This window comes from Porites lutea, chromosome 2, assembly GCF_958299795.1.
Source record: "Porites lutea chromosome 2, jaPorLute2.1, whole genome shotgun sequence".
In the NCBI taxonomy this organism is placed as follows: domain Eukaryota; kingdom Metazoa; phylum Cnidaria; class Anthozoa; order Scleractinia; family Poritidae; genus Porites; species Porites lutea.
The window spans coordinates 12,265,589-12,282,124 of NC_133202.1; the positions used below are offsets into that span (position 1 = coordinate 12,265,589).

A 16,536-nucleotide genomic window follows, 5' to 3' on the forward strand; every position below is an offset into this window, starting at 1 on the left:
ATCATTTGGGGCTATTTGGTGTGCTTGCCGTTGGCTGCATTGCCCGATGCTGACGTCTACTGTCTATAACCCTTTTTCCACGAGTTAATTTAAATAATCATAAATCAGTTAGCAAGGCCGCCTACCCTTTTTGTTGAATTAACGGGCCACATAAATTGAAGAACATTTCCAGTTTGGTTTTCTGTGGCCCCATGAGGTTTATTTAGTACTACAAAGGTTATCATGCCGTCATCTTCAGCAGTAATCTCCAACTGAAGTGTTTCGTGAAGTGTAACATTCAATGCACTTGGTAGATTTATAAACTTGGGCGGAAAGTTCTCTTTAAAAAGAAAAAAAAAATGAAGTAATTCAAACTAAACCGTTAACGTATCTTAGGCTATGTTCACACAATAGCAGAGTGATACGTGACACTCCACTTAAGAGATACGCGAGGCGCAACTTCGCTCCGTTGCAGAAATCGCGCCAAAATCACCGTTCTTATGTGTGAACAGGAGCCCTACGTGCTGGTGCAAAAGCTATCCGGTATAGTGTGAACGCAGCAGATCAATTTAGGTTTCTGGGAAACTGCCCACCTACACCTCCCCTAAGCTAGCATTAGCACTTACTTCTCACTTAGGGCGAAATGTTGGCTTAGGGGAGGGGTAGGCGGTGAGTTTCCCAGAAACCTAAATTAATCCAACAAAGCCTCAAAAGCCTTTTCTATGGAAAGCCGGTGAGCCTCCTGGCCACGGAGTTAATCCTTCAAGTAGTGTGGGAGCTGCTCGTAAGGTCTCTCCTAATTGGTCACAGGAAACAATGACATGTCATTCTTCCAATTGTTTCAGTATTATTTGGGGCTAGGGAATCGCACCACTGGTGACTTCTCTTCCGAGCAGCTGCTACATGACCCAGTCCTTCAGACAGGATTGGCGAAGCCCAAGGGGTTGCAGGGGGGCTAGTCCCCCTTTTTCCTTAAGACATAAAGAATTACTGAGCCTCCCCATTGCAAGTCACTTTCTTAATTAATTCCGCTCTCCCCTCCCAAATTTGGTTAAATGTTCCGCTGTCCCAGTCAGGGCGGTGTAGGTGGTGTGTCTTGGAATTAAGGAGGGAAATGATTATAATACATGTTACGTAAAATATAAAAAATTATCAACATCGAATTCAAAATCATATATTAAGGCAGCAGATAAATAAGCTGGCGTAAGCTGGCTTTCGTTCGTAAGGACGAGGCCACATTTACTAATTTTTAACCATATTTTTCAAATACCGATAATCCCTGCCAAAGGGTGAGGCACACGCTGGTGTTAACAACTGCCTTTATTAAGCAGACACCTTCGGGACCTGGCTTAGTGTCCGCTTAATAGAGGGTGTCCGCTTTGTTGGGGGTTGGCTTAATGGAGGTTTCACTGTATATGTTTACCCCCTTTCCTTGAAATGTTAGCCATGTACACAACTTACCAAGAATGTTTGATTCGTTCACCAGCTGTGCACTTATGTCTTTGGTTGCGATACCAACGGACAGGTCATTTGTGGAGGCTACGTCAAATAAGCACTCTTTATCGTTCCCACATTGCTCTTCGGCAGCTAATCTTACGCTGTTGTCAGACCAAACGATATTGTCGGAGAACATGGGCACAAAGTCAGGCCTGGCAAAAGTGTCCACGCTTTCATTTTCACCGTAAGTGAACAAAGATTGGACTTGTGTGAGTTGCCCTAAAATATTGCGACACATTCGTTAGCAAATATAACTCTGCTTACGCGATGCTCCTGTGCTAGTTCATGCCTCATTTGAGACTAAAGCAATCAGAACTGCACGAAGTCTCTTTAGAATACCAAATATAACTGCTCCACTTACAAGAAAAAAAGGTATTGTTGTAAAAGTTTATAGCTACAACCCTGGTCAAAACTCTTTGGACATTAACGCAACAGCTGGTTAAAATGACGCATTTTCTCTCCCCCCCCATCCCCCCCGGTTCAGTATTAACGTTATGGCTTCAAATCTTTCTGAACACAATCAACATGGCTGAGGGGATGGGGACAGCAGAAACAGGCTCTTTCAACAACATTTCCAAGCATTTATAACAGGTTAAATACGATTTTAATAAGCAGGGTGTGTTTTCGCACCTCATCTCCTTAAGTGTCCCAAGACGTTTTCACCAGGGTTGTAGGTTCGACCTTCGTTTGACTTAGTTTGGATAGTTAAGCGTCTTAAAGGGCCTCCAATTGGTACTGTAGTGCAATGGCATAATTAGGGAGTTTAAGATACGGAGACTACGGACTACGAACTACGGCTGGACGAGAGTTGTCCTTTGTTCGTAGCACTGGGTTGAGTCGTGCAAATATAGGACGTTAAGATTGCACTACAGACAGTAAACTACGAGAGAAGAGGCGGAGAGGGAAACAAGACGCAAAGATTTTCATGTTTTCATCACAGTTCACAAAAATGCAAGTCAGCTTTGCATGTGATCTTATCTTTAGAACAATGAACAAATTCTTCCATACTTGAAGGAAGCAATTACGTCGGGTGAAATTGGTAAACAAAGTTTTGGTTACACAGGTTTTATTTTTTCGCCCATGAATACTTATGTCAAATATTAAAGAAATAGACAGAGATAGTAATAGCTCATTTATTAGATTTAGAGGATGGACTTCTCCAACTACTGATCTGATGTAGTTTGAAGTATTGAAATGCCGAGTTTCGATTGTCTCGAAGATGTTTACATCATTTTCATTCAGCAAATGGCGCGATTCAAAAACTCGCATAAACAAAGGTTACACACGTAGAAAGACACAATGATCAATTCGACCAAACACTGAAACTTTTCAAGTGCGAAGAGAAAGTAAATTACCTGCATGATTTCTCTTCTCCTACGCCGTCAATCTGAATTCTGCGTATAAATATCTGAGCTTAATATGAGCTTAGCTAGAAAGATTTGAATCACAACAGTCGATTAAAAGCGTAAATCTGAGCCACAACTTACATATTTCGCTTCCCTCTCACTTAAAGCAGGTGAATTGAAAACTTTTTTACGAAAAGATGAGATTCCTGAGTTACCGGACGGCAAAATACGAGCAAAATGTTCTCCGTAGTCGCGACTACGCGAAACAGCTCAACAACTCACCGTAGCCGCAGGACTACGCGGGAAAAATGAACAGTCACGTGGTTTTGATCATGCGCAGTAGCATGTTTATCCGTAGTCGTAGTCCGTAGTCGCCGCATCTTAAACTCCCTATAATTACATAAGTACGTACGTTATCTACGTAGTCTACAGTGTTTAGCAATATAACTGTATTGTAAATGGTTTGAACTCAGGAGCCAGGAGTAAGTTGAATATATTCGTCCAGGTAAGTGTAGACTCGAAGTCGAATAGGACTGTTGTAGATTAAGTGACTGAAGTGTTGACATCCTTTCTGGTAGTCATTTTCAGAGTGAAAGCGAGTTTTTTATGGTCAATTGAACTCTGATTTGATGTTATTGACTAATTGAAGTCGTGATGCTAACCCTTTCATTGCCAGAGTACTAAAGGCTGGAGTCTTGTAATGTGGTCGTAACTTTTGAGTCTGTCGACGAGATCCTATGGTGTGACCATTCAAATAAAACGTTGTTTGCATTACTTTCACATAGTACTCTTAAATTTGCTTTTCAGCATATTACAAAATGAAATTTGGAAATTTGTCGTATTTTGACTTTGGCCGGCACTCTTGGCAGTGAGAGGGTCAATGTCTTTGAAGATTCTAAGCGCGAGTGGCACGTTTGACCATCCGTCTTTTCTTTTCATTGTGATATGTATCGCTTTCATAATCAAGTAAGACTGCATTACAACTCACACTTACATGTAACACCAAAGCCAAAGTGAATATCTCTCAGCGATGAAGATGATCCTAACACCGTCCCATTAGGCAGTGTGAATTCATCACTTGGGTCATCATTCCAAGTTCCTAGCAACCCCTTCGTTGCGTTTTTGTAAATTTCCGCTGGGACTACAACAAAGGAAAGCATTTTCTTGTTCTCGCAAAACTGCATGGATGTTGTTGATGGAAAATATACCTCGAAACAGCTTTCCTCTGGTTTGGAGACAGAAAGATTTTCGTCAATCAGTTCTACACTTTGATTTGTCAAATTGTTGTAGCCAACGTACGCTTTCCTGTCAATCAGAACTTCGATTCCTCCTAAAAAAAAAAGGCAAAGAAAGGATAATTATATCTCTCTGCATAACATAAAAGTTAAAATCCAAGAGTCTCTCTTAACAGAAACCTCTGCAAGGTGGACACTTCCCTAACACGTACACCTATCAAAGTTGATTCCTGCCGTTTGCATTCACCTCCTTTGACAATATAATAGGCCAAGTACATTTTTAAGATGGAGATTGGACTCTTAGGGTGTCCTGCGTAGGAGCTGAGAGCGGCGTGAAATGGAGAGCGGAGACAAAAAACAAAATTGGAAGAAAGGGTGAGGGAGAGAAAAGAGAACCGTCCCCTACGCCCTCGTTCTCCTTACTCTGCTCGCTGTTTTTCCTGCTTACTTCTCTGGGTACTGTTATCGGGATATCCCTATAAGTGAGAACACCTATATGTGAGTCCTCTCCTACCTTCCCCACATGGAGAGCTCGCTCGCAGGCCAGTGAGAGTAATGCGTGTGATTTCGTTGTTGTTACATAACCGCCGCCTGGTTAGCGCAGTTGGGAGAGCGCCGGTCTTGCCGAGTGGGAGGTCGCGGGTTCAAACCCCGGCCGGACCAACACCCAGGGTCTTTAAATAACTGAGAAGAAAGTGCTGCCTATGTAATGACATCTGCAAATGGTTAGACTTTCTAGTCTTCTCATAGGTTCCGTCTCACAGCACTTTCTCTGATCTGTTCATGTGGGACGTAAAAGAACCCACACCACTGTTCGAAAAGAGTACGGGACGTAGACCCTGGTGGTGTGGCCAACCTTTACGGGTTGTGGGGTTGGATAGGGATGGCACCTTGCATGGGACCTACGAGTCCCGTTCATGCCTATTCCCTCTGTGCAGGCCTCTGTCCAGAAAAGCTAGTAAAACTAAAAAAATAAATAAATTAAAAATACCACAACATCTTGCAATATGACCTTAATGTCATTCAGAGGTGGGGTACTCCCTCATATAAGCTATACAGGTTTGTGCCGCCCCAAAGGGTGTAGCTCTCGAGGCTTTTTGAGTTTGGAAAACTAACAACAATGGAAAACGTTCTCGTTGTTTCACGTTGGAGGAAATGACGTTACACACAATCCAAAATGGCTGCTCACGATGCTAAATGTAAAAGAATTGGATAGACTTAAAGTTGAAGGCTCTGAGAATGGTCAGTAACTGAAAACACTGTCATAATCCAATCTATTTGTGATTTGAAAAACAATGTCGTTTGTCCAATCTCTTTCTGAAGAAACCTAGTCCTATAAGATTAACTCCACTTTCTCTGACTCCTTACCTCCATCTCTTAGCTTGACTTCAACAGAAGCAGTATTGCTCTCTTTAGCCGCCAGGGCAGTAAAAATTGTTGCAGCCGTGGAATTTCCTTGAGCAAGGCCTGTCCTAGCCTGTAGTTGAAAGGTTCCATTTTGGGCGTCAATCATCACGTACTCGCCAAGGCCGTTAAATGTATAATTCGCACCGTCCAGTGTGACAAAATGAGGATCTCCCCAAGCCCAACCTTCGTTAACAAAACAAAAGCCCAGCTGGTAATCTCAAAAAAGTTTGGTCATTATACCACATCATACCACTTAATAATTATCAAACAAATGCCATAAAAAACCGTACCACAAACAACGATGCTGACAACATAGTAATGGCAAAACGCAACGGCACCAACATTAGTGTACAGCACAAGGCGGAAGGGGGAGGATTCTAGGGTGTGGCGCCAGGTCTTCTTGCACTTAAGTCTGATTTTGATTTGTTCTACATTAGTCGATAGAACTATCCATGCTGACAAATTAAAGCTAGCTAGATTTTTCACAACGTTTTGAATTTTCGAGCATTTTTTAGTCAAGTTTTTCTCAAGCCCATTGTGGCTAAGGATATGAGGCAAATGATTTTAAAGCTTAGACGATTAACTTTTTCACGGACACATAATCATTAACACCCTCACAATATAGGAAATACATATAAGCATATTTAAACGAAGATATGATCGTCGTAGTTGTTACAATTTAAGCAATTGCAAATTAACCGGAAAAAAATTTCGAGACTTAAACGGAATTCCAACCCAAGTCCTCCGCGTTAGTGCTGCTGTGCTCTACCAACTGAGCTCTTACGTACATTGGGAGCAGGCCATTTTTTTCGGATTAATTTGCAATTGCTTAAATGGCAATTACCACTGCGACGATCACAAGTTCATTAAATTTATATTTCCGCAGTTCAAATCATCTTCATTACATATAAGGATGTATAGCAAAAAAGAAAAAAAAACTTACGCCTTCGGGGAACTCTGTACTCTGCGCAGTCATCAGATGGACGATAGGAGTAAAACAGATCGCACAAAGCAGAGCCGAAACAACAAAACTCATATGCCTGCTGGTCAGAGTCATAGAAAACCTTCTGTGCATTCCACCGATGCTCAAAGGGGGTAAGATATAAACGACCTCCATTGGGAGGTCCAATCAACAGAGATCCAAACTCTATCGAGTAGCAACACCTCTGTCTCATCACAGTCTTCCGCTCTTCATCGAACAATACAGGACGCCTAGTTATAAAGCACCCATCGCGTCCAGTGAACCACCAATCTGGGAAAAATCGTCTGTCCAGTAAGGCCTGACTCAAACTGCAAGGGCAAGCCATAGCTGGGTTTAGTTGAATTCGGAAACTGTACAGGTTAAGAATGTTTGCTTGCTGTTGAAGACTGATCCATGTAAAGCACTTGTCCTTTGCGTCTCGCCTATTTCTGTTCTCGATCCTCCAAAAATACCTTCCAGCCAGACCTGTATTTCCAGCTTTTTTGTCGAGGTTGTACATGGCCACCAGCGTTCCTGAGCTGAAACAAACGTTCAAACCAATGAATAATCTTAACTTGATTACTTATGCTATTACTTATGAAGAGAACCTTTATTATAGCCTGATAAAACAGCCTACAATGCGCGACGCCACTGATTGGTTGAAGAAAATTTCCCACACGGCACGACCAATTAGCAGGCACTACCAACATCCAGGTAGTGACGCGCGCGTCATCATTATGGAATGTCTGTGCTCGTTTCTCAGACTTCATTTCGCGGGGAAACTAGTGGTTGCGAAATGTAGGCTGTTTTCTCAGGATAATAGCGTCAAAGTTCCCATTTAAAAGTTAGGAGAACAAATCGGAATCATTGTCAAATGACCTACTCACAGTCTGGAACACCAGTGTTGTTGATTTTCGGGGTGCATTGATTGGGTAAAACCGAACAAAATGAACGCCAAAACCCAAAACGGAGCTTGTGTCTTTTGTTTGTCTCCGGGAACATGCCGTATAACCACCCACTAGGGTTAAAAGGGGCTTATTACATTCTGGGGAAAATAAATTTTCTCGTAATTTTAGAGAATTAATAATCATAATTATTATTCCATCATTTTAAGACTGCTGAAAAGTGGTTGAAAAGTTTGGCAATTTGAAGCAAATGTACACAAAACAAAACTGAACGTGAAGAGAAATCGAGAAATCGGCCTTTATCGTTATTTCGTTATGGAGAGAAGCCAGTCACACGAGGAGCCGCAAGCGGTGATATTTTTGCCCGGCATCTGGCGGCACATCAAAGAATTTGGAATTGAAGGGCAAATTCCTAGAATATCTTCGCCAGTTAAGCTAGAGAAAAGGTGTTAAAAAACCTCAGGATCCAAAACAACACGTCAATCAAAATATCACTTGGACCTTTTCGCCAATGAAAAGCTATCACGCGGCTAAGCTTGAATTAGACATATGTTGAAATAGGAACTCGTGTCAATAAAGTATCAGAAGTGAGTGGGAATCGCTCCTGGTTAAAAAACTGGTTCACAGGGATATGCATCTCTTCTAGTTAAGAGTAGGGAATCAGAACTGCTTTTCATGCAGGAACAAGTTTTCTTTGGGCTAACTACAAAACCTCAGCTTATTTCACTCCTTGACATTGTCAAAGCGCATTTTGTAAAGATAACTTTTTCCGCTTTATCAGCTTTTTTTATATTCTATTCCATTAATGTTTAACCTCCCTCAAAAAGCCAAATAATATAAATGCTATTGTTAAAAAAAGCGTTTTACCTGTTCACGTGAATTCGCTACCCAAAGATCACTATGCTGAAAGGACAGGGCAAAATTTCCAGGAGAGAGGCATTATTTTTTTTTTCCCATGAGGTTACAAAGAGAAAATGCAATGATTATTATTAATGTAACCATCAGGTATACTCTACCCACGAGTTTACGCACAGCAAATGCAGTGGTTATTATTAATGTAGCCATCGGGTATATTCTACCCACGAGGTTACAAAGAGAAAATGCAATGATTATTATTAACGTAACCTTCAGGTATGTTCTACCCACGAGGTTACAGAGAGCAAATGCAGTGATTATTATTAAATGTAACCGTCAGGTATATTCTACCCAAGAGGTTACAAAGAGGAAATGCAATGATTATTATTAACGTAACCTTCAGGTATGTTCTACCCACGAGGTTACAGAGAGCAAATGCAGTGATTATTATTAAATGTAACCGTCAGGTATATTCTACCCACGAGGTTACAGAGAGCAAATGCAGTGGTTATTATTAATGTAACCATCAGGTATGTTCTACCCACGAGGTTACAAAGAGAAAGTGCAATGATTATTATTTACGTAACTTTCAGGTATGTTCTACCCACGAGGTTACAGAGAGCAAATGCAGTGATTACTATTAAATGTAACCGTCAGGTATATTCTACCCACGAGGTTACAAAGAGAAAATGCAATGATTATTATTAACGTAACCTTCAGGTATGTTCTACCCACGAGGTTACAGAGAGCAAATGCAGTGATTATTATTAAATGTAACCGTCAGGTATATTCTACCCAAGAGGTTACAAAGAGGAAATGCAATGATTATTATTAACGTAACCTTCAGGTATGTTCTACCCACGAGGTTACAGAGAGCAAATGCAGTGATTATTATTAAATGTAACCGTCAGGTATATTCTACCCACGAGGTTACAGAGAGCAAATGCAGTGGTTATTATTAATGTAACCATCAGGTATGTTCTACCCACGAGGTTACAAAGAGAAAGTGCAATGATTATTATTTACGTAACTTTCAGGTATGTTCTACCCACGAGGTTACAGAGAGCAAATGCAGTGATTACTATTAAATGTAACCGTCAGGTATATTCTACCCACGAGGTTACAAAGAGAAAATGCAATGATTATTATTAACGTAACCTTCAGGTATGTTCTACCCACGAGGTTACAGAGAGCAAATGTAGTGATTATTATTAATGTAACCGTCAGGTATGTTCTACCCACGAGGTTACAGGGAGCAAATGCAGTGATTGTTATTAAAGTAACCTTCAGGTATGTTCTACCCACAAGGTTACAGAGAGCCTGCAAATGCAGTAACAATTATTAGATTTTAGTGCAACTATCAGGTTGAGTTCCTCCATTGAAAGAGCTTTTTGCTAGGGTTAAACAAGTTTGGCTTTCATGAGTTTCAAGGTGCAAGAAATTATCAGTATAATTATAGCACACAAACATTGTCATCTAATTTTTCGCACGTAGCCGGAATAAGCCAAGAAATGAAGCATATATAACGGATGATCTCCATATTAAGTAAATTATACTAAACGTTGCGAAAGAAATTATTGTTCGTATCAGTCTTATCCATCGTAAAAGCGAGGGGTCATCGCATGACATCCGGTATATTAAACAGAGGTAATACTCACGGGTTTCCCGAGTTGTAGGCACTTTTTTTCGCCGAGAAACAAAGTTAAACTTCAATTCTTACCTTACAGTAGTCTGTTCTTTTACCTTGCATTCGACAACAAATCTGTTAAAGGCGAACAAAGCGATTCCGGCACTCTTCTTTATGATGAGTAGCAAGCCGCAGGAACTGAAGCCGCTTGACTGAAGTAAAATCCACCGATATGCACGGCATTCTCACTACAAATATAAACAAACGTTGCGGGGAAAAAAAGACGAGGAGGAAAAAATGCCAGATCTTCGCCTTGGCAATGTATTCCAGCTACCATGCCGGCGTATCTCCAGAAGGTGGACTCGAAGTGGGACAAACCTTGTGATTTTTAAACTAATTTATTCTGGCGCGAAATGAAGATTAACAATAGGTATACTGAAATCTAATCCACGACAAGAAGATTTTCGCACTGTAGCGCGACATATTAAATGCCTATTTTTACAAGTACGCGGAGAAAGTGGTCCACTAGTTTAACTTTTCTAGATGAATTTACTCCACAAAGGCAAAATGAAATGTTTTATCTCTATGTTGTTTACGTGCCGGATTAGAAGGCAGAAGTAAATTCATCATACAGACCCCATCAATTGAAAGTACACGAATGAAACGGAATAAGTCTGGAACGGTTTAGTTTCTACTCTGCAGCTTCTTTGCTTTCATAACAAAAATTTAATGTTGCAGTCTGTTTTAAACGTTGGTATATCAACGCGCACAGTCACTGAATGAAAACAACAGTCACGATCACGTTCTTCGAAACCTACCAGACGCGCGCGACCTACCACTGTTATGGCAAGCAATTATCCTGAAGGTGTTAATGTTCCCGTGACAGTCTTCGCACTGAAGGTGTAAATGGTAAACCGAACGGTCGCTTTGATCATCAGAAAGACCTGTCAACTTTGATGATTTAACTGATTAAATTACGGGACAGAAATTTTACTGCTTGCGGTCCCTCGTGGGTTCTCATTAAGTACCGGCAACCGGCTAAAAAAAAAAAAAACAGGCTACTTCATATTTTAAGGTATGGTAGTGTGACAGGCGAATGAGAGCCTGAAATTGCCCTCAGCCATCGACTGGCAAGCCACCCACGTTTACATCCTGGCTGTCTACTCCAAAACTTAACGAGGACCCCTGAGTATAGTAAATCCTTTTTGTAGCTGGTGCAGCTTAATAGACCTTTCTACCGATACGGCGGCCATATTGAATTCATTACATTTAAGGAGTATTATCGGATGCCCAGGGGGCATGACCACAATCCGATGTACTCGCTCAGTATTTATGCGCGCTTTTCGGGCCAAGTTTTCTTTAAGTTTTCCTGGAAAAAGATTTTAATTGGAAAAAAAGATCGTTTTGCCGTGTTTGGATGTAAAAATTAGGGCCTTTTTCCTAGAAATATACAGTGAAGTTCTCTTTTGGCCCGAAAAGCGCGCGTAAATACCGAGCGAGTGCCCCCTGGGCATCCCATAATACTCCTAAAATCTGGTAAATTCGATGTGGCCGCCGTATCGGTAAAAAGGTCTATTTATAAGGGTTCAGTTTCTTTTCTTACCCTTTTATATTTAATGTACTGCTATTTCCATCATCTCCCGCGTTCCATCCAGCAACAGGGATACCAGTTGCTTGTGTCCAGTAACGGTAGTCGCTCCTACAAAAGAGAGGCGTTTTATATTACAATTTTTTTTGTATTGACAAAATGTTCTAGAGGGGGCAGTATGTTGACATTACTTTCAAGTTTTTTTTACGAACTTCATCCGCTAGATGAAGAAGAAGGCCATTTAACAATACGATAACGAGAAAAAAAGTTCTAAGAATGAGCCGCTTATAATATAATGGTCTTATTTTGACAAGAGAGGATTGATGGGACGTAGAGGGAGCCCAGTGCAAGGCATTGGGAAATATGAATTTTAATTTAGAGTCTGAAGTCTGTTTCCTGAGAGGTCCGCACAGTATGATTAGCTACAGGGCTGCGTCACATTACTTATTCTCTTTTAAGGTTGGATTTTCTATTCCCCTATTGAGTATCCTCAATCGAAATTACTGTTAATGTAAATATACGCCACTCCTCTAAAACCAATCTTTTAAGGAAATTTTATTTCTTACACCACTAATACGGATTCTTGCCATTAAGGACACAAGCGGTCGGCCCTGAGGATGTCTGGCATAACACTGGATAACTAATAGTTTAAAACTTACACAGGCGCATCAACAACCCACTGTATTCCTCCTTTTGGATAATTGTACATCAGAAATGAGTTAAACCCATCCGTAATGATGACAGCTTGAAAAGTGTTGTTCTGCGAATAAAGGTTGTGTCGTTTTAATAACTATAGAAATAGAAATAACATTTCAACATAATTTTTGGCAAATTCTCGTGCACTCGTTGGTCGTCAAGAGGTACTGTCTCCCAACTAAATCGGATTAAGCGGTCCTGGTTTAACCATTGTTTTCCCTATAAATTTTATTAAACCTTAAGGGTGGATTTCAACTTTCGCGTTATTTTTACGCGCGTAAGCACGTAAATTTTACACCCGTAAGTTAAATAGAAGCAATGTAAGCGGAGAGGTGTCACTCGTAAGCGTCAAAGTTAAACCTCGCTCATTTTTTACGTTTACGCATTTAGTTTCATACATCACCTCTATTTCATTTATGTAAGTAAATTTAAGCGCGTAAGCACTTAAAAATTAGGCTACAGTTGCGAAATCGTAAAAAACTTACCCAACGACACTGCAGCCGAGGTAAACCATAGTAGAAGAACGGACATAGATCTTTCCAAGTCACAACAAGAACCCACGTCGCTGAGAAGTTGTGAAACTTTCCACTTCCATCGTAGATTTGTACGTGCTGGGAGGCCATATTGAGAATATGACTGGTTCGATTGCCTTTCGGCTTCGTGTGTGAGTAAACTTGGTAATAAACCCTCGAATGATTAACTTTAAATGCCACATACTCGTCCACTGCCGCCCAAAATGGGGCAATAATCGCCCTATTTCTCATCCACCAGTAAGCCCTGCCAAATTTTTGGGGCCAGAAATAACTCCATTGATCTTCAAATTGGATTTTACCGTTGGCGCAAATCTAATAAAAAAACGAATAATAATAAGAATAATGATGATAGTAATCATAACCATAATCATAATCATAATCATAATTGCAATAATGTACTTTCCTATGAAACCGATCCAGATTACTGCATTGTAACAAGTGTGACAATTCCTGCTTAGGGTAAATAAGGTACGCAGAATCACTCTGGCCTTGAACAAGTGCAAACCAGGCAGGGTTGTTGGTAAGGACTAAAAACCTGGCACCGGTTGTTTAACGTTTGATAGCTCTATATCTCCCGGATAAATTATCTATTGAAATCAATTGTGCTACGCAATGGATAAAAGTCTGTTAAAATCTAATCGATAGATTATGCCATTATTCACGTTTTGAACTACTAGTGCCAGGCACAGAGTTGTTCAAAGGACGAATAGTGCCAATGCACGTTATTCCAAATTGGCGGTAAATTTTGTTATTATTTTGTTATTACGATAATTGGCTCTCAATACCTCGTTTCAAGAAAAAAAGTTCATTTGAATAAATAATTAGTGTAAATATAAAAGAAAAGCTAAGGAATATTGCTGCAATTTTTGGAATAAGGTGTATAAGAAAAATACTTACATGCACTTTGCTATGCCTTTTTTTGAAAAATGGGATTCCAAACCGGTCAGCATCGATTCTGTTGCAGCCGTATATGTGGTAGAAGGTATCTTCAGTAATCTCGTTATCATGCTGTTCTGGACCGTGTGGATACAAGTTGCCGTCTAACGTTGTTAGCGTAACAAGAGCAAAAAGGAAAAGAAAATAAACAAATAAATAAATAAACAGCCGTATGCTTTAATACGCCACTTTGCGACAAGGTATAATTCAGGGCATTGTGAAAGTGCGCTTTCAGCGTTTGGGGCACCCAACCAGGAAGATTTGTTGTTACCAATATCGGCTTCCTGAAAGAATAAAAGCCGATGTTGTTTGGTTGTTTGTTGTTATTGTTGTTGTTTTCAAAAGGATTCTGTGAATCCAAATCCGAAATTTATGTTAACCCTTTCGAGTCTGTGAAGGTGGAAGAAGCTGAGGTTTGGTTGGGGCGAATCTGATGCACGAGAGAAATGGGTTGAAGATTTAGTTGTAGCGCGATGTAATGCTGCTGCCTTTTGCCGCGATCTATAACTGGTACATCAAAAACCTACAGAAACAAGGATTATCAAGAAAGTTAAAGAGCCCATACTGCTCTCGTAAAGGTACGAAAACCTCAATGATGTGGTCATCATGACCTTTAAAAGATTGCTTGGCGCTAGAAAACGGGCTGATATCAGTTAGGACCTGTTTCATTCCATGTCACTATATTGATTGGCCGAGGCGAATTTTAAACAAGCAATTTTTAAACTCATTAATTACTCATGCAGTCAAAAGCCAATAAATGACGACCATTTGGGTCAGGTGGATGAATTTTGATACGTAATGAAACACCAGATAAAACACCACCGGGTTTTCATTTGAAATGAAACATGTTTTTCATCTGAGCTCAAACACTTGCATTTCACTGAGATGTTTTATTGATTAACACAACTCATGGAAACAATGCAATACCAGAGAAAGCACATCACTGCATAATTTCTTATAGTTTCATTTAAGTAGACATGTCAAAAACTCGGGCTTCGTGCTTGCCCTTGTTTTTGACATATTACAACAAGAATTACCATGTGGCTCAGATGTAGGTCGAGTTGAAGGAGTTGGAGTTGAAGCGGCTGTTGGAGGAACCACAGTGACGTTCTGGTTGTTACAGTTATGGCCAGTACAGCACTCAATGTTACAATCCAGCAAGGTCCAGTTTTGAGGCTGTGTATCAAAAGCGGCTCTTAATGTTCCACAAGCTGCTGCTTTGTCTGTAAAAAAGACAACAAGCAAAGTAATAGTTTCAAAACAGTAGCGTTAATGCTCGCATCTGATGGAGGTATCCAAACATCGAGTATATAAAAGCAAAAGGGTGAAGGCATATCATCATTATAGCTGTATCCGTTTTGAAGAAAATAAAATCAGACAAAATAACCACTCAAAATGTGTGTTAAAATTACGCTTATACTCTGTACGTTCAGAAGCTTTGTAGGTTGAATGATATTTGAATTAGTTTCAAATCGAGATCTTTTTGCATCTCGTATTACAGGCCCCCAAAAAGAAAATGGGGGAGGGGGGGGGGGGGGGGCGGGGATATGAAGCGCCTTAACTTGACGCCCGCGCCAAAGCACGCGTGATCAGATTGCAAGTGATAGAAGGTCTAAACACGAGTGGTCAAATTGCGTTCTGTGCATTCCAATCATTCTTAGTGTAAGTCTAAACAAATGCTGGCTACATGCGACGCATGCGTAATTACAACCTGGAGATTAGGATTACGGACTCCTCTTGTCGCCCGCAATTAAAAATACCAAGATTGCAAGATTTTATATTTCCTACCTATGGTCGATATTCACAGATATCCGCTGTCAAGTTCTCTTACCTCTGCAGTCAATACATCCTCGTGCTATACCTGTGTGAATAACCTCGGACCCGTCCAGGTACTTGAACCTCCCTGCTGCGGTAAAGCATTGACCTTCTCCAACAGTGGGAAATTGTCGATAAAAACAAGGCAACGAAATCTGGTTGCTGTTACACAACGCAATGTCATCACCCGAACCTACATCTTCGAGGCAATGATAACATCGTTTTGCTTTGCTGACAGCTATAAAAACACAAATAAGTGTCTAAACATCTCTGAAAACATAGGATAGAAGGCTCTTTTGCTTCCCTTTTAAACTCAGTTTGCCTTGTTCTAGGAGAGGGTACTCCATGGTGGGGGGATGCCCCCCGGTTCCCCAAATCCTAGGCCTATTTCATACCCTGAAAATTTCATTTTCCACACCCGCTTTCAGACCTGACCTCTAAAAATATTTACTTAAATTATATTGCTTACAAAAAGATTTCTTAAAATCCATTTCGAATTCGTATATTATTTCTTTTAAAATTCATTTGGATTTAAAACGACACAATAAATCAATAGTACGTTCATACACTCCCGTATTCCCCTGAAAACTATATCCGATTCCAAACCAACTAGGCAAAGTCTATACCCCATTTCAGACCGAAAAGGCGTAAAGATCATACCCTTTGGGACGCCACATACCTATATGGCTTATATAAGGGGTACCCCCCCCCCCCTGCCGTGGGTTGCCTTCATCGAATTAATAGTGGTAAACCGAGATGATAAAGCTTTCACGGTAACAACATTCGAAGTAAAAACTTTCTAAGGGCCTGTTTACATGGAGGTGGGGGACCCCAGGATGGTGAGGTAACCCGCTTAGGTAGGGTAACCCGCCTGTCCATTCAATCTCCCATATGGTCACCCTAACTATCATATAAAAACGTGACCAAAGTAAAATAAGAGATTATATGGAGAGACAGGTTACCTTACCTACCTGGAGTCCCCCACCTCCATGTAAACAAGCCCTAAGACTAGAAAAATACTATATTACAACCTTTAATTTATCAAATAGAGATCTGATCACGAAGACTTTCTTAAACCTCCCAACATTAACATTTCAAGGAGACTTTGGTAAGCGGACAGCATATCATTTTGGTTCAGGTATTTAAAGATATGCAT

General features: G+C 40.5%; 1 protein-coding gene across 1 annotated transcript in view; it reads right to left on the reverse strand.

The window, feature by feature from the left end:
• Nucleotides 1-16,536, reverse strand: part of LOC140927751 (mucin-like protein) — a 38,206-nt gene that overhangs the window by 8,399 nt on the left and 13,271 nt on the right. The window contains exons 5-15 of the mRNA XM_073377435.1: nt 15,397-15,618; nt 14,603-14,788; nt 13,527-13,669; nt 12,582-12,941; nt 12,060-12,160; nt 11,416-11,511; nt 6,408-6,964; nt 5,426-5,647; nt 3,817-4,152; nt 1,441-1,695; nt 126-319 (exon numbers count right to left, since the gene is read on the reverse strand). Of these exons, the coding sequence (XP_073233536.1) occupies nt 126-319; nt 1,441-1,695; nt 3,817-4,152; nt 5,426-5,647; nt 6,408-6,964; nt 11,416-11,511; nt 12,060-12,160; nt 12,582-12,860 (2,040 nt within the window). The 5' untranslated portion in view covers nt 12,861-12,941; nt 13,527-13,669; nt 14,603-14,788; nt 15,397-15,618. The remainder of the gene's footprint in view (nt 1-125; nt 320-1,440; nt 1,696-3,816; nt 4,153-5,425; nt 5,648-6,407; nt 6,965-11,415; nt 11,512-12,059; nt 12,161-12,581; nt 12,942-13,526; nt 13,670-14,602; nt 14,789-15,396; nt 15,619-16,536) is intronic.